Source organism: Takifugu rubripes, chromosome 6 (assembly GCF_901000725.2).
Source record: "Takifugu rubripes chromosome 6, fTakRub1.2, whole genome shotgun sequence".
Taxonomy (NCBI): Eukaryota; Metazoa; Chordata; class Actinopteri; order Tetraodontiformes; family Tetraodontidae; genus Takifugu; species Takifugu rubripes.
This window is the reverse complement of record NC_042290.1, coordinates 8078519-8104637: the sequence shown is the minus strand read 5'-3', so window position 1 is coordinate 8104637 and position 26119 is coordinate 8078519. Positions and strand designations below refer to the sequence as shown.

Genomic DNA, 26119 nt, shown 5'->3' with positions numbered 1-26119 from the left:
TTTCCTTAACGAGATGGAGCGGGGTAGATGCCACGGAGCAGCAGCGCCTCATTAGGGCGGTAATGAGACTTTGGGGTGATCCCGATAATTATCGAAATGTGTAGAATAAGGATCAAGTCAAATGTAACCTTAATTTGTCTGGCAATTGAGTTCATTTGTCAGTATGACTATTCAGGAAGGGCTGCCTCGCCCCTGCAACAAGGTGTGCTTATTTCCAGCCGTTTGGATAATAAAAGCTGCGGCACAGTCAGCAGGCAGGGACGTTTCACCTTTCACGGATTCGTCATCTGACCGACAGGTTTTCATCAGAGAGGGGGCTGCAATCCGTTTACCGGCCCCTAACAGGAACAACAAACTTCACACTGACCACCATCTTGAGTCAGCCATCATTTTTATTAACCATTGGGTCAGTATTAAAGCTCTTCTGTGAGCAGGGAGGAGTAAATGCCACAGTGATTACTGGGTGTTTGGCTCACATTTGCAAATATCAGATGTTAGGTTAATTTGTGTCCCGGCATGTAAGAACTGAATCAGAGCAGATTTCCCAAAGGCATAATCGGGTCCTAAAAAACGGGACCTCCGGTCAGTCATCACTGTTGATAATGGAAATGCTTCCAAAGGACCAGTGCAGAAGTTCAGACGTTAGCTGAACAAGTTCCGAAAGTAAAACATTTCCATCAAAAACAGAACTTGGGCTGATTCAGTTGGCATATAATAATAATAACTACAATTAAAAAGCAGAATCTGGCAAAAGGAATGATATAACACTTAGGTGAATCTTTATGTGTGAGCACTAAAGAGTCTGGAATCACATGACGGGTTTCAGGGAATCCAAGATGTTCTTAGCCTCTTTGTACTCTTCAGACTCGTTCAAGTCCTCTTCTGTTTCCTGGAAAGACAAAAATAGCCAGAGCTGTCATTGGAGAGTCATTTTAAGGGAAAGAATTTAATTCCCAACATTAAAAACACACTGACAGAAGCATCTCAGATGTTACATCACAAAATGTGTCAGTATCATAATCATGGTCGTCGTCTTTAACCTGAGGGTTGGACAGAGGGGTAACGTGACATTTTGGTGCCCATGTCCTTAAATATATAAATATATATATGGAATTGTTTTTCACAAAGGTGCAAGAGACATTGAACATGCTGTTCCTTTTCTTATGTAACCAGTGTGGAGGGCTTGTGTCTACATTATCAGGAGCATTCCATGTTTTGGATGGATGTTACTCACTAATATCTGAACCAGAGCGCTGTGCGCTGTGACCAGACGCCGATGGGAGTCATGGATCATCATTTTGGACTCCTGCAGGACCTCCATCTGAAATCACATAGAGACCACATCAGTGTCAGCACACCGTCTGGCACAGTTTTTAATTCTTATTTAACATTAGAATATAGAACGTCGACCCATTCAGTGTTTCTCAGTAGCAACGGCGACATGCAGGCGGTCCCAAACCACCGTTTTACTGAGGTTGACACCTCCCGATAAGTCCGTGCTTTGAAACAATGTTAGCGGTATCGATCAGGCAGAGGCTCGGACAGCGGGGAACCACCGTGATCAGGCCCCACGCCTGGGTAAATGAAGTAACCCTGGGTGGAGGGCACAGCGAGTGTGGGTGTGAAGGAGGGATTTCTGGGCAGTGTTAAAGCCTGGGAAGGTAGCACGGCCGTGGCTGATGTGGAATTCCCCTGTGCAGCTGGCACCCCAACGAGCAGAGAGGGCTTGGCTAATGCCGTCAGACACACACTCGTGCTTCCTCAGCTCACCCTGGGAAGCCACAACACGCCTTTCGCCTGCACTTTCCACAGCGGTGCTCTCCAACAGACGAATTCATACCTGACACGGTAAAAGGTGGATGGCAGCAGGCTAGTCCGAGTTTGGTGTCATTTACATGTGACAAGGTGAGGCGGACTAAGCAAAAGAGTGTCGAAACACGGTAAAGTCATGGTGCCCTCCGAGTGGAATGATCCCATCAGCACCGGATAAAGAAGACGCTTACAGTGTATTGATTCCATTAAAAGAAAAACCTGTAATCCATCGCATCTCAGACCCGTCATCTCTGACCATAATCCCCCTGGCCTTCCACAACTCCTCATTTAACTCCAGCTCAGCCCGAGCCCACGGTGTTAGAATGAACAGACAAAACAAAACACACCCAGAATATCAATGTGGACGGGAAACATAATCACAAACGGCATCGGCAAAGAGGTCTGAGATGTCGGGAGATGTATCTGTGACATGGGGATGTGGAGAATTACGAGGTTTATCCACCCCTGCAGATCTGTTTAAAGCATTCTTTCTGAATTACTCCATCAAAGGGCACCAAACTGCATGAAAACCACACGCAGAAAGTCATGATGGGAGATGTAGGCACAGATGACACCAAATTTTAAGCTTTTGTCAGTCAATTACCAAACTCCTCTCAGCGAACATGATCTGATTACATCTGAAATAGGCAAATTACTAAATCTCGAACGATTCCCCTGAAAACTCAACTCTTCATTATCCCAGTGGAGCGGCCTTATTAAATAAACGAGGGCCTGCTAATATTAGCACAATGAAATTCACTTCCTATCAGCCGAGAAGGAAATCTTTCTATAAACGACCGCAGAGAGCCAAGAGTATTCCAGATTAGCGTGTACCTGTTTTTTGATGACATATTCGTCTCCCGCCTCCGCTTTCATGCGCTCGATCTTCTCCTCTTGCTCCTTTGCCTCGGTTTTGTACGTGCTCTCCTCTTTAGCCAGCCTGCGCTCGACAACGGGGAGAAGACGGATCGTGGTTAACGGCAGCGACAAACACAAACCTGAATGCACAGCTTCCCGCATGCAGGCCGAAAAAAAAGAAAAAAGAGAACGGCTGTGATGGTCACCTCCGTTCCCAGACTAGGCCATCTATCCTCATTCTTTCTAATGTTTCACCGACTGAGGGGACGTGGTGAGATCATCTCCCACAGGATGGAAAGACACGAACCTCAATAACAACCAGCAAACACATCATTCCTCCTCACTGGTGCTTCACACACACAAAAAAAAGCAGTCACCCAGGCACTTGGCCTTGAATCCCACATGAAAATGTCATACCGTCCTGCAAAGTTGTGTATTTTTTCTGATTTTGGCTGGGCAGGTGTTAGCAGTCATCTCTCATATAGAATGTATAAATAATGAGTATTATGGATAATGTGCGTGCAAGCAACAAACTGTCTATTCATCACATTTAAATTTTTCGTGAACAATATCACATCAGGCATCATAAATGCAGATAATGTTACAACTTTTATGGAATATCTGCACTAATGATCTGACACCTTTATCCCAAACAAACACACAAATGAGTCCACACACTACTAGTCCTTTTTAAAGGATTAATTGATCATCAATTTAGTCCCTAATTTGGACCAAGCCAGGTGGTAAATGGGCCTCTTTTCCTTGATTGTTAGTGAAAATGGGCTTGAGTACATTGATAAATTTTGATTATTTATCAATTACGGGCCAAATGGAACTAAATCTATTAAACAGATTCTGACCCTGATTGGCATAATGAAGTTTAAAATACGGCTATTGATAATGATTCCCCCAACTAATAGTCTTTTTCCGGCTGCGCTTGCTTGTCGAAACGACAACACAAATTTAATTTTTCATAAAATCAGCTCTGTGTGTGTAAGTGAGTGATCCTTCATTAATCAGTCGCATTACTGGAGACCCTTCCCTCCGTGCTGCGCTGCTCCTCGCTTAACCATGGAAGCCAACAGCACTCTGTCATATTTTACATCAATTACTTCTCATTCTAATGTGCGTCCATCAAGAGGCTTTTAAGCAGGCGCCAGTGCCACGGCAGCTCCTGCCTTTAACTCTGATGCAGAGTGAGAGATGTCACCTGCTCACAGTCAGAGGCGATGCAGAGGCTGAGGAACGATGGCGGAGGGAAGGCTGGACTCATTTAAATAAAACTGAAGGACAGTCTAATAACAAAATGTCCATTTCTCCCCTTCCAGTTCTGATGTTAATTTCTTATTTCTCCAGACTTGCAGAGCTGTGTGAATTGGGGTGGGGTCGTGGCTGGTTTTAAATAGACCTGCCACCTCAGCCTTAATGGAAAAAGCAGTTCTCTGGAAAATAGGAGAAAAAAAAAAGGGAATTAGAGTCAGCCGTCACACATTGGGCCGCCTCCTCCAGCACTGTATTTTTGAGCCGCGCTGTAGTCGGTGCAGGGACCAGAATGACAAAGGCAAATTACTGTTGTCACTTTATTAAGGGCATCCGCCTCGCTAGGGCAGGAAAAGCCACTGACTGGAATGCGCAAAAGCCACTGGAAATAGGCTTGGCTGAAAGAGAAGGCAGGTTCCCACTAAATTCCAATATATGAAAGTAAAGAGAGAGTGAACAAGGAAAGTAAAAAGGGACTGAATGGGACACGGGATTATAAAAGAAAACCCAATGACAGTCTGCAGATTTCAACAAAACCATCTCAATCTATTATTATTTACCCACAGGATGTAACATCTAACACCATGTATTTATTAATTCAACCCTTGAACACATTAGAACAGTTAATGTCACACTGTTTGATAAAGTGCAGCCATTGTATCATGTGTATTTTGTGACATTATCCTCCACGGGAACTCTAGCCGCCATCATTACTCTAGCCGCCATCATTACCTTATCAATCTGACCCTCATCAAAACACGATCAATAGCAAATTACACTACCCCCAATGACAGCAAGGAATTAGATGTCTGCTTCATCGACGGGTCTCACAACCCATCAAACAGACCCTCCTTTCCACTACACCTCATAATATCCCTATTTTCCATTTCGGCATCGTATATCAGGCCAATCCCCGCAGCCTTGACATGGATGATCAGTATGAATGATCCTACACCACAAACACGTTTGTGTTGATTTCATAAAAATCCTGAGCCCAGCTATCGTTACATTCTTCAGAGGGGAAAAAGGTGAATGGATTGGGACTGGCGATCCCTCAGCGCTGCAAACACATTTTTAAAAATGATTTTATAAAGACAGTTTAACACAGGTCTCACATTTTTTAAAGCTACATTGCTTCTAATAACAGCAGCTTGTATCCACTGATCAATATGAAAATATTAGTAGTATTAATAAAGTTATTAATCGCTTATTTCTATGCACAATCCTGCAAAAAAGGACTCAATTCAACAGTATGTCATATTATGCTGGTTATCTAACACAAATTTAATAAACCTCGCAGACATTTACGGTCAGCACAGTATCATGTGACCCATCACGACACTGAAGGAAACACTTGTAATAAAACTCCAATGTCATTTTGGCTCAGGCCATGGTGACAACACGATATTTTATACATGGCAGACAGTAAATGAAGTCCATCACATAAGCAATTTGATATTTGTGTCAGACTACGCAGTATAATAAAAACAACACCGTGTGCTGTTACATTTTATTACTAAAAGCCTTAGTGTCCCAACATTATGGCATTCACTTATGGTTTTAAAACCTCAAAGAATGCGATCATTAAGATCAGATTAATAACAGAAACAACATGAAGACGTAATTTCATTGAGAGAGCATGATTATGCAGCAACCTCCCCACCAATTTAATTGATTTCAATAAAAAGATGTATTGGCTTTAACAATTTTAATCCGCTACACAGTGTGTGCAACTTTAGCTCACAAAAACGACCATTAGACCATTAGATACATAACAGGCAGTTTTGTATCTGTGCAGTAGAAGATAATAGCATTAGCATTATGACAGTGAAGCTAACATCACTAATACTATCGATGTACTAACCTACTGTAAATATTTACAGTATATCGTTCATGCCAAGAGGACACTCGATTTATGTGTTATTACATAAGGGGGTGAAGTAAACAAGCTGCAGGGAACTAGCAAACCAAAAACAAAGGAAAGAGGAGCAATCAATGGGCATAGGCCTCAACAAGATCACCGGGGTAAAGTTATTACTCGCTGGAAAACGTTCCCCTTTAGAGCTAGTAGCCAGCTAGCAGCTTTATTTTAACGTAGATGACTTAACACAAATAACGATTAAATGAGGCCTGCCTTACCGCTTAACGATTCCAGTTTTAATTTTGATTTGCCGTAATCTTTGTTCTGCCATTGTTGGAAATTGTAGATTTATGTTCGCTGTTGCTAATGCTATGTAGCTTAGCCGTGTGTGTGTGTGTTTGGATGTGGATCAATGAGCCCAGCCCTGACGAGTTGCTCCCAGACAAATCGATCAGTTTGAAGCAATCGAATGCAGATCGACACGATGTGTTAGTGATGTGAAACGATACCGGCTTCAGTTCTAGCCTTGACGAAGAAAAATCAAATAAAAAAATAGACTAAAACAATAAAGTAACGTGGGGGATCTGTTTTAATCCTTTTTAAAAAAAAATAACACTATAGGATCTGAGCTGTAATTCGTTTTATCCATTTATTGCATATATTAATAGAGGAATCGACAATCACTTACAAATACTAGTAGTATATTGGTGATATTTGTGTCGTTTAATCCTGTTATATTTTTCTTATGGCTGATCTTAAAAAAATTAACATACAGAAAAAAATCTACATAAAGTAAATAATATCCAAAAAATCATTATGATTCTGATCCTCCTCCTATAGCATGAGGGACATGTCTCAGTTACTCCAACATCAGATGTTGCAATCAAGTTTCCTAAACTATCTTTTCACATATTCATGATATTGGTAAAGTTTTATGTACCCTGATAACCTTCATAATCTTTGTAATTGTATATTGCTGTCGTGTGACATCTTTACTTGGAAAAAAAGACATGTCCAAACACATAGTACTCAGTCACATCTATATTGTTATCATGTGAACACTCTGAGAACAGGTCCTTTACCAACAGTTTCATGGCAAAATGGAATCAGTGTAAATGTCTGGTTCCACCACTCTGAAAGGGCAAGAGCACAGGAATATCCCTCTTCATGTGTTAAGTATTAAAAATATATACGTTTTGCCAGACCTGATGTGTTTGTGCACGGGAGAGGGTTGAAAAAAATGCAATTGTTTGGAGAAAATAATAACCAGAGCAGTTTGACCCTTGCTGCACCCTTTCAGTCACTTGGCTGCAAAAAATACTCAAGCTATATTAGTTGTAAAATAACCTTCGTTGAAATAGGTGAGTTTTAAAGCAATTGGCAAAGAAAAGGGTGAATGTTTGGTGATCAGGCCAGCTGATGTTTTCCTAACACATTTAATATTCAGTGTAATGTCAGTGTTTATTCCACAGTTGTTGCTCCACTGGAATTTCCTCTGATTTCTATTAGATATGATACCACTAATAAAAACCTCATCATTATTTTGTTTATTTCAGTCACTTAAATAATCTATTTACGCTAGTTTTTAATCCCCATGGATGACAAAAATTATATTACAATTTTAGGCAGGTGTTTTAAAGTCATTTTGCACATTTATTTGGTTGTATTTTCATTTCAATTCAAGAAAATTGATTGCATTTTTCTTTCTTGTGTACTCACTAAAGGTAACAAAGTCATAAAAGTCATTAATATGAGTGTTACTATTAACTGTCTCCTCATCTGCATTGACAATAACGACCTATACGTGATTATAATTGTTTGTGTACATTGCTAAGTGGACATCTACAGTGAGTCTACGTGCTCTGGAACTGCAGAGGGAAAAATCCTTAATGGATAAAGCTGGTTGTGATTGCATCTGAGAGGTGGGAAAACCCCGAGCTCCTTCCCCCGCAGCCCTGTGGCCGTTGATTATTGGTATTTTCCGAGTTTTCCAAACTAATAAGTGGCACTATCAAGCATTTGGAAGCGCCCTGAGACTGCAGACGGGCTGCTGCACTTAATTGATATTGAGCGAGGCGGTGGTCGGCGCGGACGGGGCCGCCGCTGGCTAATTTGCAGTTTAATCAGCGTTTGTAATGAGAGTCGCTGATTAGTGCGGGGTGGAAATAAAAGAGAGTTACAAGGAACGTCTGTCAGAGTCCGGTGATAATTCACGACTAATTGTAATGATTAGAGCAAACTGGATGACTTTGGAGTTTTCTAAAGCGTTGGCTCGCCCATCCGCGTGCGCGCGTGTGCGAGTGCACGGTCTTTGCGTACGATTTACGGCCTTTGTCAGGTCACTTTTTTTCTGTAAATAGCGCTAAGCTGCAGGCCTGTGCGTAAAAGGAGTGCGCGTAGTGTGCGCGGCCGTATGAGGAGGCGATATAAAGGTGGTGGGGGTCAGTGGAGGTGTGATTATAAAGGAAACTGCTGTAGCTTAGATGGGGAGGGGGAGTCGTTGACGGACTCCGCAGCAGTAAGGAGGAAATGTAGACGCGCCTGGACCGCTGCTGGAATAGCAAATTAGAAATTAGTGAGAAATGTGCGCATGAACGCGGTGGGTCAATTAGCGAGAGGAAGAGGAGGGAGGATGCAGGAGAATCAGCTGGTGCCCTTCTTCCCTTCCCCAACCCCAAAGCTTTCTGTTTCTCTGCTCTCGATAACAAAGCAGGGAAACAACACCTCCATCTGCGGCTGCCTGAGCAACAACAGACTCAAATGTTTGAATCAAAATTCCCTCAATGCATTTTTAAGGAGCAGAACTGCGTAAAGATTACTGAGTCTGAGTTTGATTCTTATTGTGTGGAAAATATGTCAGGATTCAAAACCGGTCACTGTAAACCAAAAAAAACAACAACAAACAAACCAGAAAATCACCCTCCAAAAAGTAAAAATGACACGCCAAATTATCTGACCGGTCTCCGTCCATTCATCCACCTTCCATTAACCAGTGCGTATTCCTCATCAGGGTCAAGCTCGTGGGCCTGGTAGAAGGGACCAGACCTCTGGTCATGTCACGGGCAGCTCACACACACCCGGAAAACCAAACCGCCTCCCGTGTGTGTGTCCCGCACTGTCTCATTATATAGGAGCCACTTCCTCTGTGGTCATCCCCAAACTGCACGGTTGACCTGTTAGGCCTCTGTGACCCACAGAAGTGATCTTCTCCACCTGATCCTCTGGTCAGATCCAAGCAAAAGAGGGGCATAGGCTGGCTGGGCTGCAGGAGCTTGCGATCGATTCTTTTTTAGAGGTCATCTTTAGGTGGTATTTTAATGTCTCGGAGTCGGGCTAAATTGATAGTGATAAATATTTGCCGGAAGATTAGGTGAAGGGAGTGGGTGGAGGGCGCTCTGTCTCAGACCTGTAACCCTGGCAGAGCGGTTCCTCCCTGTGTCAGATTAGCCCCATCCATCTGGTGTCAATGACTGTCTTGTTGAGAAAATCAGTGAGTAAACATGGCTGACAGCGAGAGAGAGAGAGAGACAGTGAGAGAGAGAGAGAAGAATGTGCATGCACATCTGTAGGTAACTGATTACTCATACCAGCAGACCCCAAACTGTCTGCAACCTCTACATTTGTGTTTCTTCAGCACACCGCAGACACACACACACACACACACACACACACACACACGGCCTGTCCTGCAGTCACCACGGTGTCCCCCATCAATCACCACCCCTTTGTGTCCTGGATGTTGCAGAGCGACTTAATATCCCCTCTGTCATCCAAACTATTGTGTGTGTGTGTGTGTGTGTGTGTGTGTGAGTGTAAGTGTGTCTATAAGTGTGTGTAAAGGATAATGGGGACCTCAACCACACAAACACCATACCTGTAACTGAAGTAGCAGGATTAAACCCAGATAACATTTGGTTGCTGAGCTTTGTTCTCAGATGGGCTCTTTTATGTCACTCTGCAGTTATGATGAAGCTTGTTTAAACGCTACAACACAAATCCCAAATATGTCAAAACATTTTTGTGATAATGCTGTTTTTTATCAATAATGCACTTTATTTATTCCTGCCAGTCATTGGTCAGCTTATTGTCTTTTGATATAGACATGCTTACAAGGGTTTAAATGGTCAATATTGTTATGTTAAGAATAAATCCTCATTTATTTATCTTTATACTTTTCCTCATTCAAACAGATACATATATATGTATACATGTTTATATGTACATATTTGATTATGATGATTGTTAGGCCCACATTGTTATGATATATGTGTCAAATTTAGCATAAACAGTCTTAGAATTGTTATTTATATAGATGTAATTATGACAAAAAGTGTCATAAAATGATATTAAAAAGATATTTAAAATGTGCTTATTAAAACATTATCTTGATTTTATTTGTGCAGCAGCTCTTTCAGATTAATCTTAAAATCCCTCTAATTTCTTATTAAAATAATCAGAATTCTCGTTTAGTCTCCATGCCCTCTGCACATAAAAAAGGAAAGAAATGAAGACATCACTTCTCCAAAGCCATCGCCATATTTTTATGAAGGATCCCTGACAAATAGGGCCTCGCTGCCACGCTTGGCTGGCCCCCTTCATTCCGCACATGGCTTGTTTACATAGCACCAAGACCATTTCCACGGATTAAACAAATCACTGCCCGCGGGGGACATCCATAATCCGCTAACGGGTCACCAGGGCGACAGTTATAAATGCCTGCGTCTTGTATTAGGGCTGGAATAGATGTGGGTGTCCACTGATGACCTTCCCTGAATGCAGCGCTCATACAGTCCATTACTGAGGAGTAGGAAAATGAAACACTGCACCATATAAAGAGTATTCCTGAAGTCATAGTGAGGTTTAGTGATGAGAGCCCGTCAGCTCCTGACACTAACACCATCGCTGATGGCGGAAGAAGGTTTTTTCCACTGTGTGAAAGGCCAGTGAAGGAGATCAGGGAAAGCTTGTGTGGATCATGGACCAATTTTCCTCATCATTCCACATTACAGCATCATGAATTGTTCAAATCCGATAACAAGCTACTCAATTCATTTGGTTACATAAATTAATTTAAACTTTGCAAAAAAAGAGACAATAGTTGCAGTGGCATTCAGTGGCTCCCCAAATAAAAAGTGATTTGTGTGAGAATTTGTTGTATCTGTCACAAATATTCACAATTAGCGGTGGTAATTATTTGATAGTTTCTGCAATTACAGCTTAAATGGCTAAAATTGGAACTGTGTGGAGGCCTAATTGGGCTAAGTGTGATATTTTGCATATTTGCATAATGTGGAAATTGGTAGAAAATTGTGTTCATTCATTTGTGAAAAATCCTATGAATTTTATGAATTTGTAAGGTCTGCTCCTGCTTTAGGTGACTTTGGTGGCTGCTCTCCAAGGAGGGTGCTGGAGAGTGGGGCACTTAGGGGGAGATGGGGCAAAAGAGGACGATGTAAAGGGTTTATAGCATTAACATAAACACACCCGGAAATATATCAACTCAGCTATATTTAGAGCGTTCAGTCCTGATTTCACACTTTTATTAAATTAATGAATAATAATTGAGCACCATTAATCTAGCTCATTGAATTTGGCTACAAATAATTATTGTATTTTTGATTAAATAATATTATTATAATTATCTTATACAAATATATTATTAATATTATTGTTGATGTTATCTTAAAGTAACAGCAAAATAATGATTTTTTACAATTTCAGGAATTACCTTTGACCTTTTGGGCACAATGTTATTTTTAATAATATTATTGATATTTATTTAGGATATGTAAGAGCTGGATTTTGCCTCTTGCACCACTGCTTTGCCTCTCGGTGAACATAAAGACCCCCCCCCCCCCCCCCCCCCCACCCACCCACTCAAATTTCCATATTTCCTTAACAGCCATGTTTATGATTGTCATGAGGATCCACCACAGATCCAGTCACACTCCTGAAAGCTGTGATGGGTGAACATGTAAACACACAGCAGCCAGGATCACATGACCACTGAACGCACAATAGTGTGCACGTAGGTCTTGTCCTCTTTCCTCTGCCGAGAACCTCGTAAAAGCTTGTGGGCAGAAACGATGCTGCCAGAGCCTGTAATGATCCCACCATTTCATGGAGTATTACACTATAATGATGATTGTCCTCCACATTTGCATCCCATCCAACCTTTAGTGGCAGATCTGCAGCTCCAGCTCACCTGGCACGAGTCATTTGCACAGCATCAGCGTCTGGAATAACACGAGGCACCGGCAGAGATTTAACGTACATGCAAAAACCAAGAATCACCGCGTTCACGCGTGTTTGTGGTTCCAGAATGAAGACGTCCACAACGGCCCACCGATGACAGCCCCGTAAGGGATGATGGGGAGGTGGGAGCAAGACCTGGGAGGGGAGGAGTGCGGGTGCGGCTTCAGTGTAAAATATTTGTCTTCCAACAGGGGAAAGAAGAGGCGCAGGAGGGAGGGAAGGGAAAACTGTCGGAAACATGTTCTCTGCCCCAGAAATCTTTCACCAAAGCGAGAGACGGGCGCATCGCAGCGACGACACGCACTCAAATACACACAATCACCGAGAGGGAGGGGGGGAAAAAACAACAAGCCCATGCGTATTTTACTCCAAGAGTTAATGGGAATAAAATACCTTGGTGGATGAGTGCAGATGTGTTTGATACAAATAGTCATTTTCCTATTTGCTGCCTCATTGAGCATGATGAATGATGGGAGTCAGGGAGGCGGCGTGATGAATGGCAGCACCTTGGCTCCATTGCATGCCCTATTGATTCTCCTTCTTTATTACTCCTACAACCCAGCTGGCTCCTCCTGCCCTCCCTATTCTCCGTGCTCTCCAGTCAGGGGGAAGAGGAGGAGGATAGTTAGGTGAGTCAGTGCGTGGATGCGGAGGGGGAGGTGGTGGGGGCTTCCTCCTACTGTAAAGCCCCCACCTCTTACAGGCAGAGCACGCAGGTGATGTGTGTTGTGAGGGGGTGATTAGTGGATCAGAGGCCGACAGGCTGTTAGGGGGACACACCTGAGGAGCGCTCAGGTGAGTGATGGGGTGGGGTGGGGAAGGGGGGGGGGGGGAATCAAAACTAAAAGTTTGAATCCACGGGCTGATAATGATTCAGGAAGAGGAGTGTTTGACCGTGGCTGCAGGTTTTTAAAGTGGAATGGTTGCAATATTTTCCTCTTTTATTGATACAATAAACATACACCTACCACAACAACTCAAACATTCACAGGCAGACTTCAAAAATAAAATATGGAGGAAAATACAGACATTTTGCATAATGTGCATCAGCATATTAACATTCCTGGAAGCAAACCATTCTGGAAAGGTTACACAGGGAGGGAAAGTGTTTCTTATTCATAATTGACAGCGTTTTTTTGTTGCATACAGTAACTGATTTCAGTCTTTACACATCAAGTTCTGCAGCACTTTGAAATAACTAGGAAAAATATGTCACCTTCTCTGCATTGTACTGTTGTCTTGTGAATATCAGTTATACTAATTTAGTTTGTAGAATAAAAATGTATTTCACAGTAAAATGGCATTATTAATGCAAAAGGGATTTTTAATGGCTTGTACTAATCCTGTGATTATAGGGATCCATTTCATTCTGACAGTTATTATTTAAAGAATTACCTGATTGCCACAAACAGTTTGATTAGATAAAAAGGATGTTCGGCTGAAGATACAAATTTGTAATGAATGCTGTCAGAAGCCCTTAGGATAATATTGGAATTACAGCACTGCCTTCAAACAATCATAGACAGTAAATCACATATTTTCATGATTAAAATACTTGATTAGATCCATTTCACATTTACCTTCCTCCATTAGTTAAAAGCGTCACAGACATATGTTGTTCTCCATCTTTAATTTACACCAATAAAGGATTATAAATAACTCAAAAGCCAAAATTAGAAAAATATTCTCCATATGGATTCAGTAAATTGAATATATTTGAGAGCGGTTATTCAGATTGATAGATGACATGTGTTTAAGGACACACATGAAGGCGTGTATGTGTCAGAAGATCTGAAAACAACATCTTGCAAGGATTGTAACCTCAGTCCCAAAGGTTCTGTCAAAACAAAGGCCTGTTCATCCACCCGACTCCTCATCTGAGTCCACATTTGAGAGGCTGGGTCTCAGGCCCTGACAGCCCCCCCATCCCCCCCGTGGGCTCTGTGCATATGAGTGTGTTGTCACTGGACTGTCTGGAGGGAAAGTGCTCAAACCAGGAGTGGCTGTGACATCAAGTTCAAGATCAGCATCAGTTTCAGTGTCTCACTTACGGAACCCTGTCCTTGATTTGAGCTTTGAAAAATTGGTGCCACCCTGATGACACAGCAAGTGTAAATATGACTACTTTATTATCAGTTTTTAATGATTTTATTTACTCTTATCTCTGAAAAAAAAACAGCACAGAAGATTCTGTAACATAAGCCTTTTTTGGAAGAACACAAGCTCATCTTCAGTATCTATGACAATACTCTTCCTTTAATATGCCAATTTTACCTATATAGCATAAATATTGAACAATGCAGCTCGAGCATTCACTTAGTAAATCCCATCTGAAAATTAATACTGAAACTAACATTCAGCCTCTGCACATAATGAATTAAATTTTGCTTCATTTCCTCATCGGACATAGAACTAATCCCAACCAGTGATATGCATTTGCTCGCCGCCCTCTTGGAGATGCACACCGGGTCACTTCCTCTCTCGTGGTTCCTCACACGCACGTGTACGCGCAGCCATCTTCCTCTCAGCATGGCCTGCGCGGAGCTTCCCAGACTAAATTACAAATGTTTCAGTGGATTGGAGTTGCAGGACATAATGAAGCAGTGCAGCACGCTGAGAGGTAATTACCCAGCAGCACTCCTGCCGTTCTGCAGCCTCGCGAGGTGAGAGAGAAGATGAATAGCCAAAGTACAAAACCACTGACCCCTCAAAAGTTTCATTTACCGTCTTCCCCCTTCCATCTCCCTCCCCCTGGTTTTGGGGCGCTTGGAAGAGGTAATCATCTAGGGACAGTTTTGGTGGGTTGATGAATGGTGTGTGTGGCTTTGGCGTTCGTACCCTCGCACATCTATTTATCTGCTCTGGCCCAAAACCAGCCGAGCAGGGCTGGAGATCTGGCCCACGCTGAGTCTTATTGAGTCACCAGGGCCAGTTGAGCAGAGAGACGGGTGGAGGAAGGGGGGAAGAGGGAGGGATGGAGTGAAGGAAAGGGGACAGAGTGCCTGGCTGGAAGACGCGGAGCCGATCAATTTTCCCCTCTAGCCTATCAGTCATGTCCTCTCACTTTGTCCGTTTCTGCTGATGACACACTTTCTCTGCCCATCGGCCCATTTCCAGGCCAGGAGAAGAAAAAAAAGAAGAAGAAGAAGGTGGAGGTGTGTGCACTGGCCTCAGAGCTGCATGTTTGAGCGTGCGTGTCGGGAGGGAGAGCGCACGCTCCCGAGGGTTGTCAGAGCTGGCTTCTGTCAAGCTGTCCTCTCCCCCAGGACTGTGAGCGAGCAGACGAGAGGCCCCTCAGGTGAGCTCCACTCCTCTTCCTCTCCCCCGAGCGTGCCAGCAGAGGTGGCTGCATCCAAAGCCTTGTCAGTGCATAATGCATTAGAGGCCTCCTCCTCCTGACAGCCCCCTCTGCCGCCTTCCACTCCTGCAAGCCCGTCCGCTAATCAAAAACGACACATCCGAATGTCCAGGCGTACACACGCGCGCGCCCAAACACACACACGCAGAAATTTACTAATCAAAAAGTGTATTTCCTGGAGGCCGACTCCCCAGAGAAATCCGGCTGGAAGAAATTGGAATAATTTATTAGCTTACAAGTTTTCGTTGACAGTTAGCCCGAGGCTATTTATCTCAGTAATAGGGAACGTCTCCAATGTGGCAAAATTGACCAAATCAAACAGCTTTGATCAGAAAATGAATCTGGCAAGGCTGTCTGTCTGCAGGTGTCCCGCAGGGCGAATGGGAGGGGGGGGGGGGACAAACAAAACTGAGACTGAGACTGAGACTGAGAGAGAGACAGAAAGAGAGATTATTTAACAAGTGACCAGGAGAGTGAAGGATGCCATAAGTGAAATCTCTTACCGTAAATTATTATCCAAGCATGTCTGTGTGTGTGTGTGTGTGTGATTGTGTGTGTGTGTGTGTGTGTGTATAGAAGGAGAACATTGCCGGATGAATAATGCGACAATGGAACTGAACATCAGAGCAATTTGTAGAGTTTGCTCAAGTTTCAGGTGGCAGAAACAGTCCTGCTGTCTCCCATCAAAACAACACAGCAGCTAATTCACTTTGTCAGCCTCCCACCCAAAAAAAAAGCAGCAAAGTGTTGCGGGGGGGGGGAAAGTCCCATCAAGCGGAGACGCGGTCCCGACTGACGCCGTGTTTTGATAGCGTCGTGTCCACTGTAACGCCAGTCCTGTCTCCAAAGTCCTGATGGGATGTGCAAACACTTGGGAGACACATCTATTTTCATTCCTGCGCAGTATATCTCTGTCACTCCGTCTCAGTGACAAAGACACTGAGGCGAGCTGTAAAACACGCTTCTGACATGATCCCCAGGCATGCCTCTCACGCTGAGGGACACATTCATTTGGCAGCTGGACTGACAGACAGTTCAAAGGGTCGTCAGGCTGACACAGGAAGGGGACAGTAAACACACCACAACCGTCTCAATTAGCAGCTGGGCCTTTTGATTCTCGGCCGTCACAGGGACGGCCCCGGAGACGGGTCTCATTATGTTAAACGCACGTCAATCACGCTGGCGTGAGGACAACATGGCCGAGGATCAGGGGCCGGTTGTTGAGAGCTAAAGAAAGTAGTGAAGTTCTGTTGGGAAAAGTGTGCTTAAGGTCCAGTTTGATCTTCATTTTGAATAAGATGATGAAGAAAAGCTGTTAATTGGATGGTTTGCATCTTTAGATCTCATGAAAGAAAAAATAAACCTAAAACTTGGACCTCATAGGGAGTGAAAGTAAAATTAATGCGACAGGCTCCGCCCCCTTTTGTCCAGGTTATGCATTAAATGTATTTCTGACATCTTTTCCAGGTTCAGAATATATTTTGGAATTTAGCCCTGGTAATGCTTTGATTTTCTTTTTTTTTTTACTTTTATAGAAGAACGAATATTTAGAAGACAGTTTATATTGTTATTATTATTATGGTTATTTGCACTCAGTATTACACTCACCTCACCTATTTTGTGCCAGTTTTGTTTTAGATATTTTAAAGGTAAACAGCTCTGTTAGTTGCTAACCTTTTCTCTCTGTGGCCCCATGACTGACATGTTGTGAAGCCCGGGCTCCGCCGCAGTGAAGCGGAGCAGAAAGTCGGCTCGCTGTCGGCGTTCTGACCTCACAGCCGAGCGTGGAAAGTTTTCAGAACAACAAAACTCTTTGCATAAGTGAAGCACGCCCCTGTAAAGAAATAGTGATTGGATCACAGTGGGAAATTTCTCTATAGACTGGCATTAGCATTGACCCCCCCACCTCCCCACCCAAACCCCCGCCTCTCCACCTGTTCTGCTCCCCGCCTCCTCCCTCTCCTCATCCTCTCCAATCTATTCGCCTAATGAATTTTTACCTGGCACAGACTGTTTTAAACTCCATTTGGACTCCAGCCCACAATTACCTCCTCAGAGTCTCCAAAGTAACTGCGCTCAGCCTAATTAGTATGCATTATCAATTAACAAACTTAATAGCTGGCAGATTGATTGGATCCTCTGTAGAAGGAGGGCAGAGCTGAGGCGAGACACAAAATGAAAAATCATCTCCCGCCGCACCTCCCATTTCTCATGCATATAGACTGTCGGAGGGATGTGTTGGAAGATGAGAGGACGCCACGGAACACGCGTATGTGTGGGTACCCTCGTGATGCAGAATTTATACTAACAACCAGGTTGAATTTTACTGGGACTGTAGTTATATTATTAGCTGAATGCACTGTTTACATTTTTGCCTCTACCAAGGAGATCATGTGATTTTAATGACATTTTCAGGAATGTTTCAGGAATTTCAGGATGCCACAGGGACTCTGACCTTTGATCCTCCAAAGATCAAAGACATGGGGCTTTAGATCAAGACGCTTTAAATCTCTATACTCCGAAAAGATGAATTCACCTTTATGTTTTACTACATTTCACTCAGGCAATAAATTACTTGCGAGTCTTCTGGTTCAACAGATGTCCAATAATGAAAGGACTGAATTTATTTTAAATAAAAATAACAGCTCCAACAGGAGGAAGGTGCAAAAAGGAGTTTGTAATTGACCATTTGTCATCTCAGAGATGAGCACAGAGCTCTGCCCTGTGGATATGAGATGGAACGGTAAAGAGCACTTTGTGATTCCCAATCAGGAGCTTCATGAAGAAGGAAGGCGGCTGATGGAGGCTGCCCTGGTGAAAAATGAGAAACGCAGCCGTTTCCTCACGAGATGTGAGGCAGCAGCCGTGGGAGACCGGTTAGACAAAAGAACCTAATTTGTCAGGGCGATAAAAATGATATTTAAAGCAGGCATTTGGTGTTTTTGCCCCCACCCTCCCCCAACTGCCATTAAACTGTGCTTCCTGATACTGAAGTCGCTGAATGGAGAGAAATGTGAACATTTTTCACTCTGCTCTTAATTATTGCCACCTGTTTCCTCATCTTGGCTCCTGATTCTGCCTCAGCGCTAAAAAGGTTTGTATGTTAGGCTCCATGCAGTGCTGTTGCCATGTTTCTTCTGCAGCATTTACCAGCAGTGTGTGTGTTATGGCTCCATCCGCTTGAATAATGTTCATAAATACGTTACCAAAACATGCCTGACAGAGTCATTTCAGATGCAAATTAGCCAATATGTCCTCAGCTTAAAGTGTCCGAGGAATAAAGAATTAATTCTGCATTTCTGTGCCTCATGCGTGCTGTAATGGATGCCAGCATTCTCACCTGGTTTCACTGGTCTGATTACAGGAACTTGCTTATTTACATAAATATCAATAAGAAGACATTATGACAATTACCCGCCCTATTGGCCACAAACTTTATATGCTTGAAAATATACTTTATTTTCATTAGGAGGCATGAAATGCAGCCATTAGTGCATTAATTAGATCCACTATAAACAATTATATGGGTTAGTTTTTTCAGTTATCCTCTAATGGGCCATTGTTGTGATGGAATCAACACCGCAGTGAGACTAATTTCAACACAAAGCCACTTAGGAGAGTACAAAGGGCACCTACAGCAAGAACATGAACAAATAGAATAATGTTTGGTCTTTTATGGGAGGGTTTTCTCTGTAGAAGTGGCATTTCATCACATCAGCAGCCCTCAGAGAGGGAAGAAGAAAAAAAACCCAATCCATTACCTGGTGCAACACCGGTTGTCCAGATAGTTCATAGTTCAGTAATACAGCAGCAGAAATGTGCTGTAAATGCGGGGAAGCAGCGAAATTGAAGAGTCACATGCAATGAGCATCAGCTCAGAGGCGACATTGGTCCTGGACGAGGGGGGCAGATACAGCAGCATTTCCTTTAACAAGGAAACAACTCTGAGGAGGTGGCAGAAACTTTTCTGGTGCCGAGAATGTTCAGTGCTGCAGTTATTTTAGAAAGAAAGTTCTGAATTCTGCAAAAGACACACAGATTACCGAAGCTTCTCGTTGTTTTCCTAAACTAGAATTTAAAAAAAAGAAAAGACGGTGTCAAACTGAATCGTTTACAAATTATTCAAAAATATCAGCAGAATAGCTCTCATTACCACCCACTGAATCAGTGGGATATTAGAGATGTACACGGCTGTGGTAATCATTTACTTTGTCGTTTTATGGTTAATAATTTTAAAACATAAATGAATGAAATATAGTAATGAGGGCAGATGGTGCTAAATAAAAGACAACTTGTCAACATTGAGTGCTTAAATAGACCCGGTTACATGGTTTAAAAAGCCATTCACAATATTAATGAAGAGCAATAAAATCAGTCAAAGTGTTGAAGGATGTGAATTACAAACCAATCTGGGGAAAAGCCAACAGGTCCCTGTCCAGTTTAGCTTCTTAAACGGTGTCTAATGGAGTGAGAGCACGTGTAAAAGGCGCGATGAATGACTTATCAACGGCGCTGATTGGATTTGTGGGCCCGGATGAACATTCGAGGCTTTAAAGCAACTGATAGATATAAGATTTGATTTTTTTTATTTTATTTTATTTTTTTACAAATTATCACCTGCCAAAGGAAATGTGGAGGAATGGAGAGAGAGGGAAGAAAAGGAGGGAGGAATCGTGCGCCTCGGTGTGACCACGTGACTCCCCCACTGACGTATATTTCGTTGTCCGCTGGCTTAATTTTGATTTATAGTCCGTCCATAAATTAGAAAAATATGTTTTAGAATTCCATCCCACCGAAAGGTAAAAAAGGCAGCCCGTAATGTCAGGGGAATGGGTGATATTTAAGATGTCAGAAATACATATTGGATTAGTGCGCTTTGTTCCCGCGCAACAGCAGGTGTTTAATCATGGCTGATGGCTGGAGCGAAATGCGTCAGGACAGGCCGGCCACCAAAAAACTGGAGCCGCGCTCCCATCGCGATAAATCAAACGGCTACCCCCCCCGCACACACGCACGCACACCCGCACACCATCTCCGCCGTGCGCCCAGATATGTTCACGCACGCCTTGCAACTTCTCCACCTGCAGGTTAGGTCAATTGGTCACCATGTAACCGACGCAACAGTCCATTATTTAGGCTCTAATATTTTTATATTATATTTTTTTAATATTTTATTTATAACCCGGATTTCGCCCCTCTTTGGTCAGTGAAGGCAACACGCGGACAGCAGCAAGCAAATCTGCATGTAAACAGTATGAATTCATATCACTACTGCCTTTGTTGATATTAGCCGTTTTGGCTCCGATGATCACGCACAGGAGCAATTTTTTCCCCAAGACAACATCGACGCCTCTGTGTTTGTGCGTGCTCTCCTCAGATGGGGGGAGACATTTAGGAGAGCAAACACTTTCAAGGTCACCCGGTGAACTGGAACCAAGAGGGGGGAGATGCATGGGGAAAATAGTGCGTTCTGACACCAGCGCGCCGTTTGATTAAAAAGCAAAGTAATGGGTTTAAACACACGCGGCGAGACTGTTGGCGTCCCCCCTGCAAATTACTTAACGGTGCAGCGATGGGTTGTAATGTTTGGAAATGGAAAAGAAAGCCTATATATTCTGTTTTCTCTGCCCATCTTGTTTTCTGACATACACAAAATAAATTACCCGAGCTAATAACCATGAGGCGAGAGATTCTTCTGTCCTCTTGCCGAGTGTGTTTTGCTTTATATTTGTGAACAAAACAACGGTCAAAATGATGAGACATCAATCTTGCGGTGCAGCCCAACATTAACACGTGTGACCGGTGTGACAGATTGCTGGCGTGGTCTTGGAAAATAAAAAGAGGAAAAACAAAAACAGGACAAAAGTGTCAAGCTTGCACTTCAGGACAGAGTTTGGAGCCACGGGGAGGAAGGGAGAGAAGAACCTGCAGAGCAGAACAAGGAGGGCCGGGGGAAAATACACACCGCGGGCACACGAGGGAAAACGAGCCAAAAGAGAAACGCTAATCATGCGTGATCGGCTGCGGGAATAATCCGCAGAGCAAACCTGCGTGTGCGCTTCGCGAGTTTTTGCTGAACAGGGAAATTCGATAATCAAAGCAGTTAAACGAGAGTGGGGTCCAACGTCAGGTGCTGGCAATGCGTCTGCTGTGTCAGTGATGGCTGCTGTTTATCCAGGAACCACCTCCTCAATGAGGCTCTTAATTCCTCTCTAATTCCGCATGTCAAGGCCGCGTGTCCCCGCTGTCCCGCCCAGTGGCCCCGCGTCACCTCGTTCTTAACTCTCCCCAGCATTACTCAGCTCAATGACACACGGCAAATTGCGTTTAATAAATTAACTTAATGGATTCGGCGATCGGTTAGCGGGCCGAGTGTTTCCTCTGGTTAAGCTAAACATTTATATCCAGCGATCTCTCCCTCTCTCTCTCTCTCTGCAGAAACTCCTGCGTCATTTTGGTAACGTTGGGTATCAGCCCGTCTCCGTTTCACCCGTTTTTAAACCCAGGTTTGGCGCCATCTTGGTTGAACCGCGTGCGTAAAGGTGATTCCAAAAACATTCCGGGCCATAAATCGCCATCACCGAGATCTTTCCCTCCTGAAGGGAGCTTTCACGCAGGAGCCGCTGACTAAATGTCCTGACAAGGCCCACCAACCCCGCCGCCTCCCCACCAATCCTTTATGGCCCCTGCATGTTTGGTTGCGCAAAACAATCTCATCGGACATTATTGATGTTACAGATGTTATAGTAATCAAATTACCGGCGTGTGAAGGGCTCCCCTGTCAGGCCGCCGTGTGATGAAGTATTGCAAAGGTCACAGCCCGCCGGTGCTCTGCGGAGGCTGTGCACGGTAACGCTCAGGTGAGCGCTTCCAGGGCCGGTGACACGTACAGGCGTGCACACCTGATTCATCCGGTTTAAAGGGTTCATCCACCATGGGAGGAAGGAAGATGTGTGTGCGTGTGTGTGTGTGTGGGGGGGGGTTACTTCTCAATCTATTGATATATTAAATATTTCACAAGGACCAAAATCCTCAATGTGCTGGATCTTCAAAAGCCATCTGGATACTCGGAAACAGATTTTATTGATTTATTTTTATGAGAAATGGGTGTTTTTAAAGGCTGCAGATTAATTTAAAAAAAGCAGATATTTTAATTTATTATAGTTAATATAAAGTTAATATATATAGTTAATTAAAACCATGAAACAAGTCCGTAAACGAGTCCCATCTTGTTTCGGACCAAGTGAGCAACAGAAGCCTGCTTCGGTCCTTTAGCTTTCTAAAACTCTTTTTAAAACTCTTTCGTTTCACCCTCTGAATAACTGAGTCATGTGGCCACTCTCATCCTCTCACGGTGAGAAATGAGGGAATTCCTTAAACAATGTCGGCTCTATTACAAAGATTTTTAAATAAGAAAACACAGTTTGCATCTATTTTTTTTTAAAGTGGATCAATCCTATTTCTTTTACCTTTTATTACGTTCGAAAATAAGTGTTTATTATTAATATTGTTTAAAGGTGGAGATAACGCATGCCTAAATGACTTATCTTTTTAGGATTATAAGGATAATATACGGATTAAGAACTTCTTAGACTGACGTAAAAGGGGTTTTGCTGCCTGTTTATGTCTCTACCAGCCTGGATTTGCAACACCTCCAACCACGTGGGTGACGGATGACTTCCAGTCGTAACAATGAAGGAAAAATCAATTACTTTCAGAAAAGATATTAATCTCCATTTCTCCCTGCAAACGTGTGTTCCTGTTAAATTCAAAGATAAAGGTGAGAGCGAGCCCGGCTGAGATTAAACGAATAATCTGCTTTGTTTCATTCCAGGGTGCGTTCAGGGGCGGACTGTTCTTGGCCGCTGTGGACAGAAGCTGCGCCGTCACATTAATCCAGACTCAATTATGTGTCAGAGCTGCTCTTCTCTCGTTGATGATAGCCTTGGGCAGAACACGGAGAGGGCCCTAATCAGGAGAGTAAACTCCGCTATATTTCAATTTAGGAGGGCGCTCTTCCGCTCCGGGGGGCTGTGGCATCGGTGATAAATAAAACGCCCATTTACTCCTCCTCCTCACCCGCCTCAAGCGCGCTCGCCACCGGGCCCGCAATCACAGGCCGCGTTTGGATGGCGGACATAAATCACGCAATTGGAAACGCCATGATTAGAGATGCCAAACTCAAACAAATGCAGCGTGTAACCTTGTCAGCCCGAAATCATCCTCAATGAGGAATGAAACTAAATGGGACCACTGACGCTCGCCCAAACATCCCGCCCCCCAAAACCCAAACAGTCCCCGCGATCACGCCCGGGCCGTGGGTCTAATCTCACATTTAACAGGATTACAGGCCCCTTTTGTGTAATCCCTCGGTATTATCACACATCTGCCATTAACAAAGCTGGCCGCACAAGTGGGGAGGCCTTTTACGAGCCTTTCAAATGTTAACCAGGGTGTTCCTTAAGACGGTGCAAGTGTTAATAGGCGGCGGGAGTTCATTTATCTAATCCCTCAGTTTCCCCTCCAAACCAGTGGATTTGTATAAGTGCAGCGCGCAATCTCTATTCAAATATTTCCGTATGACAACTGCTCTCGGAGCGCTCCAATTAAAGGCCAGTCACTTTCTATTTCATCTGCATCAAAAGATCTCTGCTGTGTTCGTGGCGCAGACAAAAGGATCATTCTGAAGCACTTAACTCCCCAAAAGTGACTCGGGACAACCCGGGACCCGCCTCCATAGGGGCTAATCTCAGGGGGGATTAGATCCTGGAGTCGATCCTGCAACTCTTCATTTCTCCCTCCATCTCTATTGTAGGGTTAGAAGGGGAAGGGCGTGCATGTGCGTGTGCAGCACCGTGGAAATGAGATGCGCATTTAAATCTGGGGACAGGGTCCACCGCCTGCGGCCGTGCGCTGCGCGGAACGCCGGCCGTCTTCGGGTTAATTAAGCGGCGTTCGGAGCTGGAGAAGAAGGGGAGGCCGGGCTTGACGCTCCCTACATCTGTGGGTTTCTAGCAATTTCACCCCCCACCCCCACCCCTCCCCGTGCGAGGGGAGGATTTTTAAATGGTAAATTAGCATTCAGATGAGAGCGGCGCGTTATGGCGCGGCGCTGCGAGGAAGGGCAGCTGAAGACGATACAGTTGTGATATTGACACACTCCGCGCCTGCCGACTGGATCAGATTTATTCTGAGGAAACTGGAACAATGAAATCGGCTGCAGTTCCAAACCAACAGCATCAAACACCTTTATTTATAAAGCAGGTAAAAACAACCAGAACTGCCCAAAATCCAAGAAACCATCATTGTGTCGGATAAAAAAAATGGTAAAAACTAAAGAAATTTGCCATTTTAGGGTAAAAGAACAGACGGGTTCTGAGGCAGATCCATCTGCTGCTCTCTGGGTTCTAATCAAACGAGGAGACCGTCGAGATATGGGGGTGCTGGCCCGTTTCAAGACTTAAAACCCAACAACAGAATGTTGGAATCAATCTTGAAGCTGACTGGAAGCCGTGGCAGGCAGGCAGGCCACAGAGTGCCTGGTTGGATCCCAGATGCAGAGCGCTTGACTACAGCGAGCGGCCGAAGATGCTAAAAAGCATCTGACCTCTGGAGTCCATCCCTCTCTTAATGTTACACACAAACATAAAGCCTCTATAGGCCGGATCAGCAAAACGGATCAGCTAAATCCGTGTTTCGTTGGTGGTCGAACCTGGGACATTTTAACCGTCGTGACGACCCTAAAGAGTGAGTCCAGAGTTTACAACAAGCTCCAAAAAAGAGAAAATATTAGAATCATTAAGCATAGTCGCTTCTCAACAGTTGGGGTTACACAAATCCTACGTCCAGAGGAAAAAATAACACTTCAAAAAGATCAAAACATGGCGAGTACTAAAGTTGTCGGGGGGGAGAGAGAGGTCGGGGGGGAGGGGAGGGAGGGGAGAGGACGCATTCAATCTCCTTAATGCCGGTAAATTCCTTGAATGGCCAGACTCTCATTGAAAGGAGAAAGACACAGGCAGAGGCGCTCCTCTGATTTCCAGACTCCGCTCAGGCTTTTATCATTGAGGGGACGCAGGATGATGCAGATGCAGGCGGTGGCGGTGGCGGTGGTGGGTGCGCTGGTACTCTGCACGCCGTGCTTTATTGTGCGCCCGCTGCCGCGCACAGGTCTTCATTAGGAGCGCCCGGGAGACTTCCAGCGTGGCTTTTGTGTGCGTGAATCACTGCGGTTTATGTGGCGCCCGCACCCCTAATATGGCGCCGCGTCAGACGGAGTGCGTTTTAGCGCCAGCCTTTATGGCAGCAAATTGGTGCCGAATAGGACAGCGGAGCACTTTAACAGCACTCACCTCCTCCTCACCCCTTTTAACTTATTAACTTATATTAACTCATTTTAACCTGTCAACAGCGCTGCATCTGTATCACACATGAATCACAATAGCAGGGACGGCCAGCGGGCAGCCGGCTCCAAAATGTGTTTACAACCCCGAGAGGCCGCAAGCTTTTTACCTCCGAGGCGCTATTAATGAAGCCATTTTGACTGTGTGATCACTTTTTAATGCACTTGAGTGTTTCTTAAAGTGCAATCAAACGCTAATTAAGGGCTGGTGGGAGGTTTGACCATAAATGCCTTTTCTCTTCCCTCTTCGTCTTTTCTTTTATGCCCGCCGGCACGTAAACATGAGTCAATTGTTAAATGCACCTGTGAGATG

At 44.0% G+C, this 26119-nt stretch overlaps 1 protein-coding gene across 1 annotated transcript; it reads right to left on the bottom strand.

The window, feature by feature from the left end:
- Window positions 1-374: 374 nt before the first annotated feature.
- tbca (tubulin cofactor a) lies at window positions 375-6233 on the bottom strand. Its single transcript, XM_003965322.3, has 4 exons — window positions 6070-6233; window positions 2647-2752; window positions 1235-1321; window positions 375-889 (listed from the first exon to the last, which is right to left on the bottom strand). The coding sequence occupies exons 1-4, from the start codon at window positions 6120-6122 to the stop codon at window positions 809-811; spliced, it is 327 nt and encodes a 108-aa protein (XP_003965371.1). The 5' UTR covers window positions 6123-6233; the 3' UTR covers window positions 375-808.
- Between the last annotated feature and the right edge of the window lie 19886 nt (window positions 6234-26119).

Bases quoted from the DNA above. Each gene is read 5' to 3' on its own strand.
- tbca (XM_003965322.3), bottom strand. From the start codon at position 6,122: ATGGCAGAACAAAGATTACGGCAAATCAAAATTAAAACTGGAATCGTT. The intron at 2,753-6,069 runs GTAAGGCAGGCC...TGTCGAGCGCAG, and splicing joins AAAACTGGAATCGTTAAGCG to GCTGGCTAAAGAGGAGAGCA. The intron at 890-1,234 runs GTGAGTAACATC...TTGTCTTTCCAG, and splicing joins GCGCTCTGGTTCAGATATTA to GAAACAGAAGAGGACTTGAA.